This window comes from Ambystoma mexicanum, chromosome 12 (assembly GCF_040938575.1).
Source record: "Ambystoma mexicanum isolate Mex_15411 chromosome 12, UKY_AmexF1_1, whole genome shotgun sequence".
In the NCBI taxonomy this organism is placed as follows: domain Eukaryota; kingdom Metazoa; phylum Chordata; class Amphibia; order Caudata; family Ambystomatidae; genus Ambystoma; species Ambystoma mexicanum.
In genome coordinates, this window is record NC_090936.1 from 154974609 (window position 1) to 154998319 (window position 23711).

The window sequence follows — 23711 nt, forward strand, 5'->3', positions numbered from 1 at the left end:
TTTATAGTATATATATTATTGAATGTGGAATCTCTAGCTGCTGAAATGTATCCAAATCGGATCTCCCTCACGGAACGACAAGGGTGTCTATAGAAACATACTTGTCTTGCCGATCTTGCTGTTTTTGTTGCTGATTTCTGATGGAACCGAGATGGCTTTAGAACAGATTTGACAACATACTGCATTGGGCAATCTATATCTATATTTGTGAAAGTGTGTTTGTATGTTCGGGGTTGGCTCCAGCCCCCTAACAGTTGGTGGGCTGAACTTTTGGCCAAGGTTGGCATACCAGTCTGGGCTGTACTGGCTATAGTGACATTTCACCAACCCCACCCATTCGCCCTGCCCAGGGCGGGGTACGGCCCAGCGCTATCAGTATAGTTGATTTCAGGAGACTGACGATTTTACGATTGTTGGCTCCAGCCCCACAACAGTTGGTGGGCTGAAATGTTGTCCCAAGGTCGGCATACCATTCTGGGGTGTACTGCCGATAGCGAAATCTGACCAACCCCAACCATTTGCCCTGCACAGGGTGTGGTCCGGCCTTGTGACACTTGTATCAGTGTCAGCTATTTTGGGAGATTGCCAATTTTTACTATTTTTACAAAATAGTCAGTTATGACACAATAAAACATGCACAAAGCTATAGCAGACCTCCACATGCATGTCAGCTAGAGACACGGGCAACACAGAGTGGTACCATCATAACTTTATATTTGTAAGGAAACTTGGGAGGCTGACTGATTTTGACCTTCCCACATCCTTGTTTTTATATTCAACTTGACTGGCAATGGTCCTTTAATTTACAGAAGCACAATAAAAGGTGCTGGAGTAGTCTGGCATGAAGAAATATAAATGACCAATAAATGTAACAAAGAAGAAGCACATTCACTTTATGTTTCCAGAGTTTCTTGTTATACATTTTATAGTAACTCATAATAAGGGCATTGGTGGAGCCCAACATCAATTTGACCACTTTCCAATCACCAATGTACTGATGATATTTGGAATGAGTAGAACAATTTTTTTTTAATTATTTCTCTCCATAGACACCCTCTCTCAGCTGGTGCCCCTCGAATTACACGCATATTTCACCCAGAGCAACTGAGACAGAACTTTGTCAGTAAGTGTAGCTGTTTGGCAGGTAAGACTTGGTTGGTGGGGTTAAAATGAAGATTTTTGCTAATACCTTCTTTTGCCAGGAAAAATCTGAAAGTTTTATGATGCCTGGTCCCAGTAAACTTTGTAAATGTTGGTCCAGACTTTGTTTGGAAGTTGGTGAGCCTGCACCCCCATAAGGTGCCCCGGCATACAAGATGTATGTCAAATACGGGTTAGGGGCAATTTTATTTAACAGCTCATGGCACAAACAGACTAAAAATACGCCTGGCTTACGATAGCCAGAAAATTGCTCTTTTGGTGTATCCATAATTTAGCATTTAGAATCTGTATTATTAAAAAATAAGGCTAGACCCTCCGCCTTTGATGTTATCCACAACTGGCGCAAGGATGTCACGCAGAAGCTCATACGCGAACAGAAATTTGCTCGAAGACATATGTCACAGGCTGATAAAGCTTTAGTTCATGATCAGAAAAAATATCAACATAATACTAGAGAGATGGACAGAGATTGTCCGCTACAAAGAACAGGAATTTACCCCATTATACCTATTACTACCCAAAATCCCATAATAGAACAGATTCTTAACAACCCTTGTCAACATCTCCTTCCCTCTGCACCACCTCCACCGTATGGTCAACCACAGAGCCCATTAGTAGTAGGGCTCCTGGGACCTAAACTTCTTCCCACTCTTCCTGATCCCCAAAATGTGCCTCCCTCAATAGAAGATGACATATCAGATGCCAGCCTAGATCCTCCCCGTGAATATATACATGGCCTGTTGACTAAAGAAACAGCCTTTTACCAGGAATACACAAGCCACTTTAATGCCAACCCAACAAAGGAAATTGAGGGAGCAGGCTATTCGGTTAATATTGAGAGGATTCAGACAGAACGTGGTTGAGGAAGTACTTGCAACCCAAGGTCCTGAGCGACTCATTTTATTATAATGTTTGGGTGATGAGTTTCGAATCCAGTGGGAACAAAAATTGCCTTTAGCAGTTCCTAAGGAATTACAAGATTTGAATTTAGCTGCCTTCTCTTGTCATACAGAGAAGGATGCCTTTTGACATGTTAAAAGACTTCGGGAGATATTTGATGAAATAAAGGGACTAGTGAAATCCTGATTGCAATTAGAATCTAAAACTAATACTTCTGGATATGTCCAACAACCTGTTATCGCTGTGTGTCAGATGAAGAATTACAGTTAATTACGCGTACTGCTCTTAGATGGGCCACCACTCTCACCCTTCTTTCAGTCATTTGTAGTACTTATCAAAATGGGGAAGGCAAGTTAGAGAATTCTGCAGAGTTACAACACTTGAAACTAATAATAGATATTGAATTCATGATAAGTATCTCAGAGCAACTCATCCATCTAACGGCACTTTTAAAATTACGAAAACCACTTAGTTGTCAGCTTCCTATGTGGGAAGTGCCGCCTGCTTATATACCACAGAATTCTACGCTTGATGCTCAATGAGGCCCTGTCCTTGATAATCGAGAGAAACCAATTATGCAGCCCGCTAAATATGATTCCCAATTTGTTCACGTACCCTTTTCTAGGCAAGAATTAAATGCATTAAAACAAACAATTCCTGACATTCGGAAAATCCTACAGGATCCTATGAAGAATTAGAGGCCATTTTGAATACCTCTATCTCCACTAGTAGGGATTTGGAAACTCTATTCTCAGTAATTTTACCATCATATATTTGGACATCAATTAGAAATATCACTGACCATGCGGCTTTGGGGAGAACATGGGACACACTTTTTCTGCTTGACGCTAACAGGACAACTGGTGAAAGGCCCGCTCCAGCAGTTATGAATCTTCCCACTATGATAGTTGCACAACTCAAAAGGGTGGTACCCAAGAAAAAGATGAATTGGCATAAGGTGGCCGCATGTGTCTAGAATAAAACTGAAGGGGTAACAGATTATTTTATTAAGTTTGAGCAAGAATTTATTGATTTTTCAGGACAAGAAATGACTACGCCGGCGGGGAAACACTTATTCGTAGGTAGATTTGTCCGACAATTGTTACTTGAAATAAGCGTTCTTATAATGCAATCAGAGAGTGCTTGGCAGACTAAAACCTTGGCAGACATTTTGCAAATGGCTCAATATTATGAAAACAGAGTAAATGTGGAGAAGAGAAAGCAGAAAATAAGAAAGTGGATTTTACAACAAGAGTGTTAATACAGCAAGTACAACAGGGAACTAGGGGAGGGCCATTTAGTGGCTCAAGAGTAAGAGGTGTTCGTCCATGTGTACCATTTTCATCGCCAGGGCATAATCAGTGTGCATATTGCAGACAGTGGGGCCACTGGAGGTCACAGTAGCCAGCCTTGTTGAATAGGCGAAGTGGAATGTATCAAAGAAGGGGAAGAGGATGTCAGGGAGGACAGGTAGGAGGTAGGGACGGGTGGGTACCACCTGGGCCGGCGACTAGCCCTGCAGCAACTACTACAGTCTCTGTTAACTTCAATGTTTTCCATAATCCAAACAAGTCTTTTGTCACTAATCAATACAATATTGAGGATTTCTCTTGGGATGTCTCAGAATAGGTCAGCCCTCAAATGAAAATTGAACCAATCCCCATTCCTGTGGATCAGTCAGGACGCTACGTTCTCATGAGAGTTGGGAGACAGGAGCACCGATTTATAGGAGACACAAGGGTGCAAAAGAGATCTATAGATCATGCTAAGGTTCCCGATATTCCTTTGAGTGGGCACAATAATATTTCATTAGGGTTTGCTGGAACACCTGTAGTTAGTAAAGTATCGGCTGCAGTGCCTGTCCTTTTAGGACCAGCAGCCAGTGAGATACTGTTCTTATTAACTACACATTGTGGAGAAAATGTGTTAGGGTTAAATTTGTTGAAAATGTTGTGTGCTCCTAGTTATTGTACACCAGACGGAGTACACATTACAGTATATCCGTTGAAAATGAACCTGTTTTTAGCACAACCTTTGCCATCCGAGTTTGATAACATCCCTGATGCCTTAGGAGCAGTATCGGATGATGATGTTGGTTTTATGGATATTGCCCCAGTAAAAATACAAATTTGACAGGGAGCAATTTATCCACGTATTCCTCCATACAAAGTATCCCATGAAGGTTATTCATCCCTTTAAACAATTGTATCAGACTTAGTAAGACAAGGGATCGTATAAGAAATAACGTGTGTGTAATAGCCCAATTTTACCTGTTTTTAAAAAAGGGGGCATGGGTCTACCATATCATCTTGTTATTGATTTAAGAGTGATTAATAAGATTCTAGTACCTCAGTTTCCAATATTACCAGACACTACTAACATTCTTGCCATGATGCCACCATTTGCAGATTATTTTTCAGTAATCAACTTGAAAAATATTTTTTTTAGTGTACCATTACATCCAGCGAGCAGATTTCTATTTGCTTTGTCCCAAGGTGGGAGAGCGTATACTTTCACTAGAATACCACAAGGTTATACAGAAAGCCCAAGCATATACACTAGGGCACTTAAGGAACAGCTGGATTCCTTGAAATTGCCTGAATCTGTTACATTGATTCAAAAATATTGATGATTTCCTTATAGCAGCTCCCAGAGAGGAACTCTGTAAGCATGCAACTGTATTGTTATTGTCATATCTAGCTCGTCATGGTCATAAAGCATGTTTGAAGACATTTCAGTATTGTAGACAGAAGGTAGCATATTTTGGGCACCTCCTGTCTAAGACAGGTAGGAAACTAGCACCCGATAGAATACAAGCAATTTCTAAAATGTCACAGACAAAAATGAAAAAAACAAGCTAGAGCACTTATAGGCGCTGCCTCCTATTGTAGGTAATGGATACCTAATTTCTCGCTTATTGTCAAACATTTGATACAACTTACGACTAAAAATGTACAGAATCCAGTGCCATGGGCTGTTGAACATCAAGAGGCATTTGTTTGGTTGCGCACATCGCTTTGTTCTGCTCCCATTTTAGGGACTTTGTATTACAATAAGGAATTAGTTTTATTTGTGCAAGAAGTTGATGGATGTGCTTTGGCTGTTTTGACACAGGAACATAGAGGAAGGAATAGACAGTGCAGCTATTTTTCCTCTAAGTTATACCCTGTTGCATGTGCTTTGCCTAAATGTTTGCGCGCAGTAGCAGCTGCAGCTTTGTCCATAAAACAATGTGAAGGTATGGTTTTAGGTCACTTTTTAACCATGATGGTACCTCACTCGGTCGATGTACTTTTAAATAGGACTCACACCCAATATATGAATACGGCCTGACTGTCAGAATCGGAAGCTACCACCCTCGAATGCTCCTCACCTGACTCCTTAGAGGAATCCTCCTGGGTTGATGTCTTTGGTCTTCTTCTCCCCTCCTTCTTGATCTCCTGCGGTTCTTCGTCTGCCTTAGTGCTCTTCCTTTCCTTCTTTTCCTTCTTGTGCTCGTAGAGATAGGGACAAAGGCCACCCTGACAGTGGTAGGAACAAGCTGTCGGGTGGACCCAGGGGAGCCAGTCCCGTAACACCAGGGAAAAAGCCAGTGACGGCAGAAAATACCCTGTAGATGGCGAGCCCTTGCTGGCAGGGAGTGTGTCAGAAGTGGAAGAGGCTGGTGACTTGTATACGGTAACCGTACTTGAATCCAAGTATTTCCAGACGAGGTAGACTGGTGTCGAGAAGGATAGGGCGAGAGTCCACTGCGATCCAAGGAGGGCAAAGCGGAGGCTGCACAAGAGCTGTCAGCAAGGAAGGTAAGTCTATACTGCAGGTAAGAGTGAGAGAGTGGAGAATGAGAGAGCGAACAGGCGCAGGATCGAGCAAGGAAGGGAGAGAGCGAGCGGGCGCAAAGGCGGGTGAGCAAGCGCCAGGGAGAGAGAGAGAGAGCTGGCACCGGAGAGCGAGAGAGAGAGAGGGGAATGAGAGAGCGAACAGAAGCGGGATCGGGCAAGGAAGGGAGAGAGCGTGCGGGAGCAAAGGCGAGCGAACAAGCGCCAGAGAGAGAGAGAGAGAGAGACAACACCGGAGAGCGAGAGAGAGAGAGAGAGAGAGAGGAGAATGAGAGAGCGAACAGAAGCGGGATCGGGCAAGGAAGGGAGAGAGCGTGCGGGAGCAAAGGCGAGCGAACAAGCGCCAGAGAGAGAGAGAGAGAGAGACAACACCGGAGAGCGAGAGACAGAGAGAGGAGACTGAGAGAGCGAACAGAAGCGGGATCGGGCAAGGAAGGGAGAGGGCGAGCGGGAGCAAAGGACAGCCTTATGTACGGGAACCCGTACAGAAGGAAAGAGCCTAGAAACAGGGAAAGCCTAAGTGGGCTGAGTACTTGAAAAGAAGTATCAAAGGACCAAGCTCAAGGAGCGGCACTGCAGGCGAAGTGAGCGAAAGGCTGACAATGCGAGTTGCAACGCACAGCGTTGTGGGCGTGGCTGCCTTTTAAAGGAAAAGGACCAAAAAAGACTAGAACGGTAAGGACCGCAAGGAGCCTAAACTAGCCTCCATCTTTTCCACAGTGTCCAGGGTCGCGTTGTGACACCGATTTACCAGATATTAATTTATATTGTTTGCACCACATATCAAAATTAAGCGCTGCAACACACTCAACCCTGCTGAGCTACTACCCATACCAAATCAGGGTAGCGGGTACAATGAGGCAGCCGACCATAATTGTATCTTTACAACTAAAGAAGACACCAAGGGCAGAATTTACTTTGCGAGATACCCCCCTTCCGCAGACGGAAGGAGAATTATATTGTGATGGATCATGGTTTAAAATGCCCAATGGAACTACAACTGTGGCTTATGCGGTTACTACTTTAAAAACTGTAGTAGAGACTAAACGAAAACCCTTTAATTCAGCTCAAGCAGGAGAAATCATAGCTTTCACTCGTGCTTGTGAATTATCAGAAAACCTTTCTGTAAATATTTTCATTGACAGTATGCTTTCGGAGTAGCACATCATTTCAGAAAACTATGAGCGGAAAGGGTATTTTTGACTTCACATGGAACGGAGATACAGTTTGGTTCCTTAACATTACGACTGTTATCTCCAACGCTACCAAAGAAACTAGAAATAGTCAGAAAAAATTACTGAAATTCATAAATGAAATGATTTTGCTGACTCCATAACTAAGCAAAGAGCGTTAGATTGTACCTCTGGGATGTATAATGCTGGGAATATTAGAAGGGCTCAGGATTTAGAATGTATGGAGGAAACCTCTGTTAGCATTAAAGAGATATGAGCAATGGCCACTGAAGAGGAAATAAGGGGGTGGGAAAACAGTTTTGCTATACAGGATGAAGAGTGGTGTTGGGTCACAGGGTCTAAAACACAGTGGATGTTACCAAATGCCTTTGTAGCTCTGGCTGTGCGTATGACCCATGACCAGCCCACATACATGCAAAAGCTATTTGTAAACAATTGGAAAATGTTTGGTGTAATTCATTGATTACCGCAACAGCTGAGAATGTGTTTACAAATTGTATAATATGCCTAGGACAAAACATAGCACGAGGGACTACGGTCTCCCCAGGACATTTTGATCCCCCTACCTTGCCATTTGAAGTTCTGCATTTTGACTTCATTGAATTAGAAAGATGAAATCATTTGAAATGTGTGCTAGTAGTGATCTGTGCCTTTAGCAAATGGGTAGAGGCTTTTCCCTTGCAAGACAACACAGCCATTTCCACTGCGAAAGTCATTTTGAATGAATATTTCTGCAGGTTTGGATTACCCAGGGTAATCTGGTCTCATAATGGCCCCCACTTTATTGCCGAGGTAATATGAAATGTGTGTAATGGATGGCAGATCAAAAAGCAATTTCACACAGCCAACCCTCCTCAAAGTGCGGGGATAATTGGGTATCACAATGGAATAAAAAAAAAATAGCTCAAATATGTGTGCACACAGGACTTAAACGGCCAGATGCTGTACCTTTAGCATATCCCTCTATGAAGACTAAAGTTGTGTCCAAATCAGGGCTATCCCCTTATGTATTTGTTATGGGCAGACCAGCTAATAATTGGGGTGCTCCTAGACTACGATCATCATTGAAAGACATTGAGAACCCACTGCTTGTCGATTATTGTAAACACCAGCAGCTGAAGGATAGTTTGCCAGACAAAAATTAGCAAGAAGGACATCGGGTGAAGCCTGGCCATCTGATGATGGTCAAAAACTTTCAACGAAGCACTGCACTGGAGTCACATTGGCTAGGACCATACTAGGTGTTGTTGACCACCCAAACTGCAGTCCAGTAGAGGGGAAAAGGCACTGGATCCATGCTGCTCACATCAAATTGGTTCCTTTGCCTTCCCCCTCTGATGGATATCATCCTCCTTCGTTTGAAATTAATGATTCTTGCACCCCTGTGAGTTTTTCAATATCGGAGATAAAGTCTTCAATACAGACACCTATCTTGTTCTAAGATCATACTATCCCAGAAGTTACCAGATATTATCTAAGAACCATGAAGGAATAGGAGTGCCCACTGAAAACATACAAAGTGCAGATCTGCTACTGATGTCAGTCTGTGCCCACTGTAAACCTACAAAGTGCAGATCTGGTACTGATGTCAGTCTGTGTCCACTGGAAATCTACAAGTGCAGGGTTGATATTGGGGTCAGCCTTGCACCTATGTGAAATCAGGGTGTCCTGATCCCTGTACACACCAGGTGACAATGCGGTAGCTAAGGACTGAAAAAAACCTGCATTATGGAGTTGTATCCATTTGGTGATCAAATTTGAATGAAAAACAATGAAGTGACTTTACCTTCTCGCTCACAAAAACTATGGACAAATGAAGATCGAATAGCAATATTGACATTTTGTACTATTTTAGTGGTAGGGCTTTCTGCCTTTTTCTGGTTCCTTGAACATGATTCTGTGCATCTCTTGAAGACACTTCTTCCCAATGACACTGAAGCTACCACAGAGCTCCCTTTAACCCCTCATGTCTTAACCCATACTCATCACCCCTCGGATGTGTTCCAAAGATATGGTTACCGTAATAAATCATATGTATAGGTTTTGGATAAAGTTCAAAAAGCTACTGATAGAACAAATTGTGGGCTTTGTTCACAGAGTGGAGATGGCGTAGGGATGCTCTATTATGCAGTACCGGTTAATAGATCAATATTGTGTGCTGTACTTTAATTGTCTCATAGGTTGATAAATTATTGGGATAGAGCACACACTCCTCCTGGAAGGATAATGCTTAACACTACCAATAAAAACCCTGAAATATTTAATACACCCTTAATAGCAATAATTCAAGTCTTAACTTGGTGCCTGACCTCCATGGAGATCCTATACCTCTTACATGAACGTTGCATATCCTTTATTGGAGGTAACTCATAGGATACGAGACCCTCTGTTTGCTATAGGAAGGGATAAATATAATATGCAATCCTTTGATACTATTGTTGACTATACCAATTATACTAAATTCATCCTTCCTTATGGGAATTGGTATTATGTTTGTGAGGACGGGAAAGTATGTAAGGGGTTGAAGAAGGGTTGGACAGGCATATGTTATTTGGCTAATATATTTCCTGGAGATTATGTGGCCTCTACAGATAATATATACCAGCATGTAAAACTACAGAGAGGGAAAGAGAAGTGGACCAGACTGATACTGATGTCCAGGTAGCAGCAGATTTTGGGAATGGAATAATACCATTGTTAGGGGTTGCTCTTAACTTCAGAAGCATTTGTAGGCTAAGTAGAGTGATAGAAAGTATGTTGAAAGAGACTGCACATATATTTGTGAATTTATCAACTCAACAGAACGTTATTAGATTGGTGGCACTTCAAAATAGGATGGTGTTGGACATTCTCATAGCTGCGAAAGGAGGGGTTTGTAAATTAGTGGACTCCTCTTGCTGTACTTATATGCCTGATAGTGCTAAATGCTATTAATCGATTACATGTATTGGGAGACGCAGTGCATTATGATGTTGGACAGGAAAAGAGTTGATCCCAATGGTTTTGGAGTTTGCTAAAGGATTGTGGATGGAAATGACTGTCTATATTGTTAGTTTTCTTTGGGTTAATGTTAGGTTGCTGTTGTTGTCTTCAGTGTAGTCATGTGTGTTGTTCCTTTATGTCCCAGAGTTGTGTTAGGGTAGAAAAAAGAATTAAGCCCCTCACCAGGGCTAGTCATAGAATTAATACTATGATGATGGAAGAAATGCAAATTCAGAACTTAATCGAGATCGATATTGAAAGTCTAACCGATTTGGGCGAAACGGACTTAGCTTAGGCTAAAAGGAGGGTTTGTTAGAATATATAATAATATGCATCTTTCTTAGCCCTAAGCTAATCTCTTTTTTGCAATCAAAATTATGTTATTTTAGTAATATTCAAAATGCGGTCGCATTTGTCAGTCATGAAGTAAAAACAAAATGAAAATGTGTTCATGGCTTCCTCAGTCAGTCATTACAAGAAAAGGCTGGGTCTGTGTAGAGGGCATGTTTCAGCCGCCTGGCCTTCACTGATAAACCTAGGTTAAATGACATTAAGGACAGGTCCTCCTATTCCGCTAAGTAAGAAAGGCTGTTCCAAAATGGTTCCGTTCTCTTAACTAAATGCTATGTAAATATTGACTGCACTAAGCAGAGGTTAGTTACACATTGAGTCATAATGTTCAGCCCTTGCACTTTGTTAAATGCACTAAAGGCATCTTTTAAAAGTTGTGCAAAGAGGGTGACCATTGTTGGAACGGAGGGCAAGTGGATCCTGTGTTTAAGGCCTCAAACATAAGTCACCATCCGTGAACTGGCAGAAAGAGCTTGTGATTAAAGCCAAAAGCAAAGTGGAGACACTTGACATAACAATAACATCTGTTGAATATGCAATTTGGTCTGCATTCTGGGGATTAGGGTGTCATTGTGCATGTAGTCTGAACATATTTGTGTTATTATCTTTTGCAAATGAATAACAAATAACCTATGCTAATGCAGGTTTCATTTTTTTTATAAAATGAGATGCTGTGTACTATTTAGGCACTTCACTTCTCCACTCCCCATGAAATACTGGTCGTGGATGAGCCTGAAGTCCGCTTAAGTGTATGATATAGATAAAATAAATGTTACCATGCAATTTTGAAAGTCTGTCTCAGATACTCTACTTTGTTTGAATTATAGCACTTAGAAGTCTCAAATCTAGCTTTCTCTCTTTCTCTTTCTGTCTCGGGCGCTCTCTCTCTCTCTGCTCTTCTTTTGTGTCAATGTCTCTCCCACTCTCTCAGTCGGAGTCTACGTCTCAATCTCCCTCTGTGGGTGAAACTCACATAGTTGGGTGAAATGTTTTTCCAGAGCCACCAGAGCCATTGCTGACAGCAGTGTAACCAGAGAAAACACACAGATATCTAGAAGCCGGGGTGGGGGGGTTATGGTTAAAGGTAGAAATGGCGCAGCAGTGACAGAGGTATCCCACGAGGTGGTGACAGACCTGATATTTGGATGAAAGCATTATCATCAGGTTTATCTTGCAGGAATAGCCACCAAAATGAGGCAGTATTCTCCATACTGTGAGAGGTCACTGGGCATGTATAGGCTTTGTGGGTGTTGCTGAGGTTATGACAGAACGTATCAGGGGCCAGAGGTCTTCAATTGTGTTTTCTATATTTTGTTACTTATTAGTGCTTGCGCGTACTGTAACAAATCTAATAGTTTCAGCAGCACTACCAACCAATCAGTAGCCAGCACACAAAATTAAACATTAGGCCTCATTCCAAGTCTGGCGGTAACCAAGCTGGAAAAAACGACAGGTTGCTGCCGGACTTGGAATTAATTACCACCTCCGTGATTGCCGGAATCACCGGGGCATACAACCTTGGTGACCCAGTAATTCCGGAGGCGGAATTCTGTAAATCCCCATTCCCGTGGAGCTCCTTAGGACTCCATGGGGATGGGGACCATGGAGACACTGGTCCCGTCTATAACGGAGCCAGTGTTTCCATTTCCTTCTGCAGGTGGGTGGCGTTACTCCCACCAGGTCAGACCTGGCGGGAGTGTCACCTCCCGCCAGGCAGAACTCGTAATCTGCCGGTCCGGAAACAACAGTGGCGGCGGGTTTACCGCCACTGTTGTTTCCGGACCGGCAGGCTCTAAACGAGACCCATTGCCTTGGTGCTCATAAAAAACACATCTTTGTTTTTAATCTGAATGTGATCCTTTCTATACAGGACTGACATTTTGGAGAGTCAATGTTGTGAATTCTCTGCAAAAGAAGCTATTAAAAAACAAATGATGTCATTGTACTAACAATGTAAAGAGTCTTTCGTTAAAACTGTAAAATGTTAATTTCTAATACTCACTTTGAGTATATACTATAGTGATAATAAAAACGTTACATTTGTCTTACCAAAATCTAGAATAACCATAACAAACATTTTCTGATAGAGGTTGTATTGCCGAGGTGGGCTTCAGAAGGCAACACAGGTTACCAGTGAAGAAAATTGTCCACTTCAAAGCAATCTCATTCACTCACAGAGCACTGCATGGAAATGAAGAAGAATTCCTCCAATCAAAAATCAGCTCATACTATGCATGAAGGACATTGAAGTCAAGCAGCAACATATCTCTAGTATCAAAGCACTATGAGAAGAAAAAGTATGGATGTACTGCCCTGACTAGCCTCAGATCAAAACTATGCAACTCATTCTCAAAAGAAATACAGCAACAGAAGACCATCTGACACTGCAGAAACTGTTACAAAGCTGGTCATTCAATGCAGCAGCATAGAGATCTAGACAGAACCCTAAAATAGAAACCAAACTACACCAGGCTGCCACCATTTTTTTTATTTTATCAGGCATTTGTAAAGCGCTTATACAGCAAGAATTGTGTTTCAAACATCCCACAAAGCAAAAGGAAAGGGAACAAGCTAACAATACAAGACAGTGAATAAAATGGCAATGAAAAGCGAATTACAACAGCGGTCCTACTAGGCCTAGTGATATTTGGAGCATGCAAGTGGAGCGAGAGAGGGGGATACAGGACGGGGTAAGTGCTAGAGGGCCCAGCAGAGGGATAAGTGCCAGAGAGCCAGCTGCAAGATGACAGGTAAGTGTGTGGCAGAGATCACCTGGTAAGAGTGGGGACAGTAAGTGTAGATATGAGAAACACCACAGGCCAGTGCAGGCCCAAAAGGCAAGTGCAAGGTGAGGTTGGATGCTGTAGTCGAATGGATAGAAGGCCAGGACCAGTAGGATTCTTCTTAAGTGCCTAGGCCCCAAACTCAGTGACTGTGGGGTTTAGCATGGGAGGGAAAGGGGCAAGGAGGAGGAGAAAAAGAAAGGGAAAGGCTTCAGATGCTTGTGGAACTTGAGGAGATCCGAGAAAAAGTAAGTCTTCAGATGCTTGCGGAACTTGAGGACATCCGGCTCAAGACGTAGCGAAAGAGGGAGGCTATTCCAGAGGAGGGATCCAGCCGAGGAAAGAGAACGGCCACCCGATCTCTGCTTAGAGAAGCGCTTGACAAGCAGAGAGTTGGACCAGAGGAATGGAGGGGTCTGAAATAGAGTATTTGGGGAGAGCGAGTTCCAGATAGCGTGGTCCCGGGCCCCAGACAGCCTTATAGATAATGCAGAGGGATTTAAATTGGATCCTAGCAGCAACCGAGAGCCATTGGAGAGATGTTAAGGCTTGGGAGATACAGTCCCTGGGCTTGAGGCCAAGGATAAGTCTTGCAGTCCTATTCTGGAATGATGCCTCCACTGTACACCTGACACCTTTTTCAATGAATGACATATCAAAATGAACACAATTCATTACGACCCAGGCGGTAACCATGGCGCTAGTAGCGCCATGGTTGCTGCCGGTATTTTACTGATTTCGCCATGGTGAATTGGGGAATCACCGCCCCATTCCAAGGTTGGCGGGCGGTAATTCCCCATTCACCATTGGCCCTTCCCCATTCCCATGTTTGCCCCCATAGGGCTCAATGGAAATGGGGAAGGCGGTAGTTACGGTACTGCAAATTGCGGTACCGTAATTACCTCCAAGGTCCCTTTGCCGGTCCAATCCTTAACGGCTGGTAAAAATCAGCCGTTAAGGTAGGGACCCGCAAAGGGACCTTGTAATTAGGTGGTAAGGGGTTAACGGCACCAGCACCTTTTACGGCGCCGTTAACCCCTTACCGCCTGGGTCATAATGAGGCCCATGACTAAAAATCCCTGATAAGGAACAACACAACATGACATGACCTGACATCGTCTTCAACAAATGATGCAAAATGCCCAAAACACAAGGAACAACACAACAAACCTTCAAAACAAAGGAACATCACAAAACTGGGCTAGCCTTCCCAAGCTAGCACATTTTTTCCTCCAAGCCACCACCACCAGAGAACACAAGATTCATATGTGGAGTGAAGATACAACCAGAAACAAACTTACAAGACAGCGTAAAGCCCACCAACAAAATATGTTCCAGCACATCTGTCCAAAGAATCTAACTGATTAACTATCTCACTTTTCAAATACCTCACTCAACACACTCTAACCAACATGCCAACATTAAATCACGGCTAAAATGAATACTTTACCCAATCACAACTCAGTCACACCTCTACCTCTCTCCAACTCTCCAACCAACTTCCAAACCCCTCCCAAAGCGCATAGATCCCCCTGCCCCTCTGTTCTCCCTTCTGGAAACACAACACTACAGTGAAACACCACAAATCACAGGTAGAACTCACCAGCACAGAAGCTGTACAGAACCCACTTGCTGCTGGCTCTACCGGCACCAAAAGTGGGGCACAAAGCCTGGTAGTTAGCCGCTAAGCCACTCACCCTTCACCCCTTAGCCACTCACCTTCACCCCTTCTTCTCTTCCAGATCCACATGAGCACCTGGAGACCATGAAAATAGCAGTTTTGCATCGTACAAACCCCACTAACATAACATAACACACATTAAAGGAGGCATAATTATGGACCGAGGCTTGGGATAACGTTTCGGCCTAAACTCCGTGATCCACTTATCAACCAAAATCAAAGTAAAGTTAGATGTGGAACCTTACTGCTCCAAGATGCAGCCCCCATATCTAAGGAATGTTGGCTCACCTTGGATACCAAACTGGGTCCCATAAGGGGATGGTAAAACCAATGTGATCTACCGCTGAAGGATACAGAATATGAGGGCCATGGCCTTGTGTATCCTTCTCTAGTTGCCTTGCCTGGGAAAGGTAAGAAGGACGTACTCCTTTCATTACAGAAGAAGGATTCCTAGTCATTTCATCGAAAAGAAAAGCATTCAAATGCCACCCAATCGAAAAAAGCATTGTTTACCAAAGCATCGACAGGTTATCTTTTACATGTAAAAGTGCCTTTCCATCAAAACCAGTCCATTGAAAATATAAATGGACTGGTTTCAATGGAAATGCACTTTTACATGTAAAAGATAGCAATTCAATGCATTTTTTGTAACTTTAAAAAGTTACATGGAGCTGTCCAGTGCTGAAATTTCGGCACTGTCCAACTCCTTGTAACGTTTTTATTTTTTTCGCATATTGGAGGGGTTTCCCCCAACCCCCAACCCTAACCCAAATCTAACCCCTAACCTAACCCTAACCCTAGCTTCGAATATACCATTGAATTGTAGTTAATGGAAAGGCATTTTAATGGAAATGCTTTTCGATGCTTTTAATTCAATGGTATAGCATTCGATGGAATGGTTTTTGATGGATTGACTAGATCCCAGGAAGAAGGTGTGCACCTGGCGCAAGACCCTCTAATCTATGAATTTTGTTGTGCTTCATAATTATCTTATTTCAATGCAGCAACAACCTATTTTTTTTTAAAGTTCATACAGATGCTTCACAAGGAATCTGAGTACCTGTGTGTTCATCATACAGGGTATGCTACTAGCATGCCTTTTGCATTACAGTAACAAATAAACTAAATGGAAAGAAAGACACTTTCCAGGATTAGATGACCAGATGTCTCCAGATCACGGTGGCATGACTTTTCCAGTATGTGCCTAAAAGTGTACACATCACTGCTATGAAGTGCTTCTGGCCAATCTGCTCTGCCGTAGACAAATGAAGGCTACAATTCAGAGGAGAAAAAAATGGGAGTCCTGGCTACCTTGCAATGGGATTTTCAGAAAAATTGATTTCCACGATATTTGCTGTTTATACATTGCAGGTGTGTTTTAGTGTGTAGAAGTAGGCTCAGTGCATGCCTACGGCTGCAAAAGGCATGGGCTTGGGAGAGGGAGCCATCTGGGTGCCCTGCGCCAGGTGCCACCTTCTTGTGTCTATCATCAGCTAAAAAATATATGTTATTCCCCTGCCTTGATGTCCTACACTGCATGCCTAGTGGAACGCCTGGTGATACCTTTTGACCACAGACTCCATAGGCCTAAAAGAAAAGCTGACCTTGACATCACCTTGACTTCTTACCAAGTCATGCACCCAGACCTCTACATATTGTATTTCATTAATTTGCATATGTATTTGTTACGGGGCTTGCTGTCAGGTCACCTTGTGGTCACCTCAGCGTTAACCACACAGGCTCGACGTTAGGGCACCAGAGCTGAGAACTGGAGGCAATGCCTCGGACAGCAAGTACAAACCAGAAACCACAGTAGTCCTTGGATAGCTTCGGATAACATCAGATAGCAGATACACCTCAAATACCACCGTATTTCTCTGATAGGTTTGGATAACATTGGACAGCAGGTACACCTCACAAGCCACGGTACTCTTTTGATAGCTTCGTATAACCTCAGATAGCAGATACACCTCAAATACCACCGTACTTCTCTGATAGTTTTGGATAACATTGGATAGCAAGTACACCTCACCCAACATGGTACCCTTTGGATAGCTTTGAATAGCTCAGGATAACTTTGGATAGCAGCCCCCTCATAGGACAGTAGACACGTAATTTTGAAGGATCCTCTGTACGATTGGTAGGGCCTGGTCCCTGTCTAGAGGGACTGGACGCCATCTTGTTGCTTTTTCATAAATAATTAAGACACTAATGGAACCTGACAAATTCTACATATTGTTGATGAGGCCTCATCCGAGTATTGTACCTTGTTCTGTAGGTCACGTGTGAATCAAGCACAGGAGGCGGGTCCTAGACAGACCACCAAAATGGGCAACGGCTTAACGGTGGAGCTCTGTGATTAAGGACTAACCACTGTAAATAGGTTCACACTGGATGAGCACATAGAGGCTATATCAAATTATTAAACGAAATAAAGACAGTACAAGAGCTCAGAGTCTTTCAACTGAACATGTCGGCCGTGACATGAGGCGGGGCGGGAGTGTATCGGGAGCAATATTAGAAAATAAGGTTTCACAGAAAGGGTGTGACTGCATGGAACAACCTCCCTGGCAGACATGGTGCAGAGGAGAATATTTCATGAATTAATAATGGCCAAACATCGAAATAACAAAAGCACTAAGTAAGCAAGGGCAAAGAAGAGAACATGGAGGTGGGGTGTGTGAATCAGGGGTGGGCATGTGGAGTTAGGCTAACTGGGCCCAGTGATGCTGGGCTGACATGACTTTTAATGGCCTTATGCTTACAAAGCAGCAGCCATGGTAGGTAATGGGTGACGTCACCCACAATGGGCCCGTGTTTTGCGCGTTAGGGGGAGGGCCTCTGCACGTGGACTAAAGACTAAAACGTGCTCGTTAAGGGCAAAGTATCCAGGCCCTGGTGGGCCCAAAACAAACTTTTTAATCAGCAGTTAACATGCCTGGCGTAACACTATGTAAATGCCCCAATCTAGATGAACGCAGTAGAACCTGCACCAATTGCAAATCAGGAAAATGCAATCTTTGTTTTTAGCAATTAAAACATGCGTAGTGCCTGTCGGATGCCCTTCTGCTCGTCATGCATTTAGGTAAAAACAGTGTAGCCACACGAGTACTCAATGCGTGTAGAGAAGGATTCTGTAATGGCTGTGTGTATATGTTACTAGAAAGCACAGTTTCCAGAATCTGTCACTGCAAAACGGAGAGCATGTAGGACCCTCAGATAGATCAATACAGACAGACCACGTAAACAGGTAGTGTACATGGTGATTGACCAGTGGCAAGATAGAGACTCCGAATGAGCCATGGGAAAACCAGAAGGGGCTTCGATCTTCTTGGGACCAGCGCCTCTTGGGGGCCTAAGCGGCGGGGGCGTCCGGTGGTAGCAATGAGGGTCAGCTTCCCTCGAATAAATGGCACCCCTTACAACCCAGGAACACCTGCAGGGGCAGGCGGGGCTCAGCCAAGAAGGGTTGGGGGAGTTTGGCCTACTGTGGACTTGGTTCGGAAAAGGGGGAAGCAGATTTTTGGACACGCAGCAGTCGCTGCACCTTTGGAATATTTTCACAAAATTGTTTGCAGTGTTTTGAAATTATGTTGTGAAAATAAATCTGCAGCCTTTTTGTCAAAAAGAAGACATGTCTCCTTCACCTTAATGGGTGGGAGAAGAAAGGGGCAAAGAGAATGGGCAAGTGTCATGGTACAAAGATGGAAAAAATGCCCAGGTTATATTTATACAGAGAGACCATGTGAACAGGCAGTGGACATGGTGATTGAATACACATCAATGTAGTATAGTATGTAGGTAGAAGCAGCCCTGGCCTGCGTGCCCAGTGCTGATAATGGATTCGGGACCCGAGCTACTTCCTCCCAGCAGCCCCTCCCCAGCTCTCCCCGAGGTACTGGCGCTGGAATGCCTGTGCTGGCGCTGGGCGCTGCGCTACTCGGCCTCCGGCCCCGCACATTGTGGGAGTGCCAGGAAGTCCCCCCTAGTTCCGGGCCCCCGTGAGGCGCTCTCAGCGCGCGTTGCTCACGCAGAGGCCCGCGCAGGGCGTGCGCACGCACTCACCTCCTTGAGCTGCTCCAGCTCCTGCTTCAGGCCGTCGTACTCGGCCTCCAGCTCGTCGTACTGCTGCTTGAGGGTCAGCTTCTCCTCCAGCACCACCAGCCCGTACTCGGCCGCCTGGATCTTCTCGTGGGTGGTCTCCGTCAGCTCCCTGGTCAGCCGCTCGATCTCCGCCTTGTAGTGCTCGGCCGTCTGCAGGATCTCCTCCGCGGCCATGGCCCCCTGCGGCGGGGTGATGGAGGGGTGGGGGGCGGCCGGCGGGCGCCTTCCCAGCTTGGATACTGCCTCTCCGCCCGCGGCGACCACGGTGAACAGGAGATGCACACGCTCCTCCTCACGCACGGTGATGCGGTGTGGGGGGAAAAGACGGGGGGCAGTCACCCTGCCATTGCCTGCTTCTGCCGGTCAGTAGTTCGGGGGCTCGGCATCTGGGGGGCGGGGGAGGGCTCGCTCTGCCTTTTCTCCTTACTCAAAGGCAGGCGTTCGCCATCTCCGTCTCCAGGGCCGCGTCACTGCGGTTGTGCACTCTCCACCTGCTCTCCCCCTGCTGCAGCCTCGGGATGCTGCAGTCTGCCAGCGAATGGACAGCCACAACATCACCCCCGCGAGGAGGACGCATGCCTCCCCGTCCCACACGCCGCACCGCGCTCTCGCGGCCCGTGCAGGGACCCCCACCAACGATACACACCACGCAAGGGTCCTGTCCTGATGCCGCTCAGCTGCTTCCCCCGAGAGAAAAGCCCGGCCCCTCCTCGCTGCTCGCCGGCTGCATCCTCCAGCCCTATCACGGCGATGGGTGGTGCCACGGTGTTGTGCTCTGGAAAGATGCATGTGGTACCCAGACGCCACGCCTTTCCCCTCACTCAGCCTCGCTGATTTGTGCAGCACTGGGACGAGTGGGATCATTGCTGCCTTTTGTAGGCTCTGCGTGTATTTTTATGGGCAACATTTCTGCACAGAATGTGCATGATACATCAATAGTCAGATGGCCATGCACCCCCTCCCCCCCAACACCTCCCATTGTCCAAGCCATTTCTTTTCCAGTCCTGGGATTTGATTTAACAAACTATACATTCTGGGAGTTGTACTTGCCCATCTTTAGACTCCTCCACCATGTGGCTCTATTTTATATATTTGTGAGCATATATTTTATTTACTGATTATTTATAAGACGCACTATACAGCATAAGGATGTTTACAGGTGCCACAAGACAAAGGGGGGGGGGGGGCAGGCAGGGGAGGTAAACAACAATAACGGCCCTACTGGGCCTTGTGACGTTCTGAACATGCAAGTATAGTAACCAGAAGTGCAAGGGGAGGGACAGGCGATAGTCTGGGGAGGTGCATAAAAATGCAGAGGGGAGGGAGAAGAAAGAAGGGCCCTCGGGCTTGGCAAGGGCAAGGCAGTTATGTGTAAGGGGTATGAGATGAAGCGGGCGGTTGAGGGGTGAGTATCCAGGTAAGGGCGGTTACATTATGTGGCAGCGATACATGCACTGGCTGGACATGAGCCCCTGGGAACCTAATAAACTTCCTGAAATGCTTCACTGATATTTTTTTTTAAGAAGCCAGGAAAGGTGAAAGATTCTATCCCAAAATTCAGACCCCACTGGGAAAAGGGATGAGGCCCAAGACATGCATCTTATCAGAAGCCAGATACATCATGTATCGAACATTGGCCATCGCAGCCCCGCGGGCCATTGAGGTCCCCATTACTGACTTATGCATAGCACTGTACAGCTGTCGGGTGATTGAATTGTCACAGGACCTTAGACCGTTTTCTAGGGTGGCAAAAGCATGCCTGTGTTATGCCACTGATTACATGTCACAATGTGCCTCCATCCTGGACATTCCGTATAATGCCTTATACGTCCGATGCCTTTAGTTAAAATGTGGCTTTTTTGACTTCGCTCGCATATGTGCAAGGATACAGTAGCGCTTCTGACCTAATGATGAAGACAATGGATGTTTGCCTGATCCCGATTGGCTGCAGAGAGACCAGGTGCCTGTTGCAATGTTCCCAGAACACAAATATGATCTCACTGCAACTGGATAGCAAGAAAAGTCAATAACCCTTCAAGAGGGAATGACTAATCATTGGAGGATCCATACCCGACATGCTCATCGCAAAAACGCCACTTAATGTGCCCTTGTGTTAGCCTTGGCAGAGCCCCTATTGTTTGTAGGATAGTACACACAAACGGGATCAGAACGTGAAAACCACACTGCAGAGCCACATGTCTTTTACTCACGAGAACGCGCTCTGCACATGACAGGCACGCCAATTCTCCTTTCCAAGCCGAACTGCAAGGCCGCAGACATACTGTTTCCCAACCTTGATCTACAGTAGACACGGTAAACATTTTTCCCCAAAGAGTCCCATAATTTGTCATTTTGTAAGAGTGGAAAATAGAATATTCTTACCAACAGTATCCGATCCCATGTAAATGAGCAACACAACTTCTTGACTGGGGTGTTCATCTCCTCTTTGCTAATATTGCGCCTGGATCTTGAGTGGCGAGACAGATCATCAGAACTCAGTAGACAAAGAAAGCACGTTTTTCTAGTTTTATTCATTGCATGATAGCCCACAAAATGTCCTATCAGGCCTGCAGTGTGTCTTTGCACTCCTGATGCTTCCACTATATTTCGATCCGTTGACGGGAAGTAGCATAGAAGAGAGCCCCGGCAGAATGACAACCTTTGCAGTATTATACGGGTGTGGCCAGTAGAGCAGCTTCCCCTTTCACCTACAAACTAGGCACACTATTTCGAGCTCGCTGTCGGCGATATCACTTCTTCTCCGAATAGGTTGCCTGGTGCCGGCAATAGGTACATTGAGGTCGTCATCATGCCCTGATGGAAACTCTTCACGCCTGTTTGAGGTTAACCAATGTGGTGACTCAAATGGCCAAGTGCCATCATGAGCCAGTGGATGTTGTGTCCAGGGGCGTCATGGGAAGGGTCCCCTGCTCACCCTACCCGAGTCCTCATAAAAGGGCAGTAGACAATCCGAGTGTGTCACTTCCCTCCAGTTTTGGAGACCATGACTCTTCGGCCACCATCTGTAGGTTCGGCAAGCCAGATCAAAAATCCCTGGTCCCGCCTAAACGCCTGGGAGACCTTTCAGTGCAATAATAGTACCCCTTATCCCAATGAGAGAGCCTGAAGTTCTATCTGAGCAGACTCAAAGCTCCAGCATATAAAATGACACCTTTTCATTTAAGGGAAATCCTTTCCCTTCACTCAATGATGGGGTAACACGTTTTTAGATACAACTGCAGCTACACACACTATGTAAAGCAATCATTTCGCAGAGTCAGTTTCGGATCTTCAGGGATGCAAAGTTGACTGCCGAGTTGCAGAAGCATTGGTTCCCAGCAAGAGATTTGCATGCCGGGGACGCATTGTTTCAATTTCACCACATTCAGAAAGTGAACATGGAAAGAAAATGTTCTGAAAGTTTGCAGCCTCTGCATCACAATCTGGAAACGCACGACATGTCAGATCAAGGAAGGCAGTTGCACACCCCAGGTCTGGCTCAACTGTGAGAGAAGCATTCAAATACCTTGATGCAATTCACATTGGTTAGTTGTTATTGATAGAAATGACACCAACACTCTTCATTTGTAAAAAAACAGATCTATTTATCTTGAAAAATGACCACTGTTAGTGGCCTATGCCAAAGAAATGCAAAAACTGCCAATGCATTTCAGACATTATGTCCATCAAGGCTAGCAGCTATGCAAAGAATATGGGCATTACATCAATTCACGGGACCAAAAAGCATCGATCAAGCTGCTGCATCAGGTATACATCAATGTCATAATGCCAAGACATTCCAAAGAAAGCCACGTCACTCCATGTATCATAACTGCACCCCATCACCAACATTTAGATTATCATTTTACCGTTTGTTTCAATTAGTGCATTCACATAAGTAAGCCGTTAATATCATTTCCAATGGATTGGATATACATTATGGACAATTACAACAAGGGGAGGAGGAAAAGGAAAAATGAAAGAACAAGAAAGTAGTGTTGGGGGCATTGTGCTCGCACGTGAGCCGTGAAATAAGTACACTCTGTGCATCTCCTACCATTGTATCGAGAACTCAACAACAGCTGTACCAAATTACTCAGTACGTCCTTATCAGCATATCTATCAATCGCAAATGTACTGTTCCACAACTATGACAGTCTAACCCGGTCAATCTGCAAAGCGTGCCATTCGGACACACCTGATTCACTAAGATAATTGCTCTGATATGGCCAAACTGTCATGAACCAATTCGGGTGGCGGTGGTTGCCGCAGATACGGCTTCACCGCCATTGAACTATTCCATCACGTCTTTTGACGTACGGTCGCAACGTTCTAGTTTTTTCCCTCTTTCACCGCCGCCAGCAGTACTTCCTCCCAGCTTACCCTGCGGTCGGAGCGTTGCAACCATCCAGCCTACTCGCTTCGTTTTGCGGTGAAACGCTAGTTGTTTTCCCTTTCTGCTTCATACCGAAGCTTTGCCTTTTCTCTCTTCTTTCGCTCTATTTCACCTTTCTTCATTTCACCTCTGCCGCTACCGCCCGCTCGCTCGCTCTCTCCTTTTTCTCCTACACCTTGTACTCCCCTTGTACTCCTGTGGGGTTTCGCCTCCATTTGTCCGGTATTCCTTTCTTTTTCCGTTTTGTATTTCCTTTTCTTCCTCCCTCTAGTCTTGTTCTGCCTGATGTTTATTTTCTTGGTGCCAGCATAGGCACTGTCC

The 23711-nt window shown here is 44.9% G+C and overlaps 1 protein-coding gene across 8 annotated transcripts in view; it reads right to left on the reverse strand.

The window, feature by feature from the left end:
• The window catches only part of BICD1 (BICD cargo adaptor 1), a 1084974-nt gene extending 1065168 nt beyond the window's left edge, over positions 1–19806 (reverse strand). For 3 of the 8 annotated variants that reach the window (XM_069628217.1, XM_069628215.1, XM_069628216.1), the window contains exon 1: positions 18956–19800. In XM_069628217.1, coding sequence (XP_069484318.1) covers positions 18956–19168 — 213 coding nt within the window. In that variant the 5' untranslated portion in view covers positions 19169–19800. Of the gene's footprint in view, positions 1–18955 lie in introns of all 8 variants that reach the window. The other 5 variants (XM_069628211.1, XM_069628210.1, XM_069628212.1 and 2 more) reach the window with 4 other exon arrangements.
• Positions 19807–23711: the final 3905 nt, after the last annotated feature.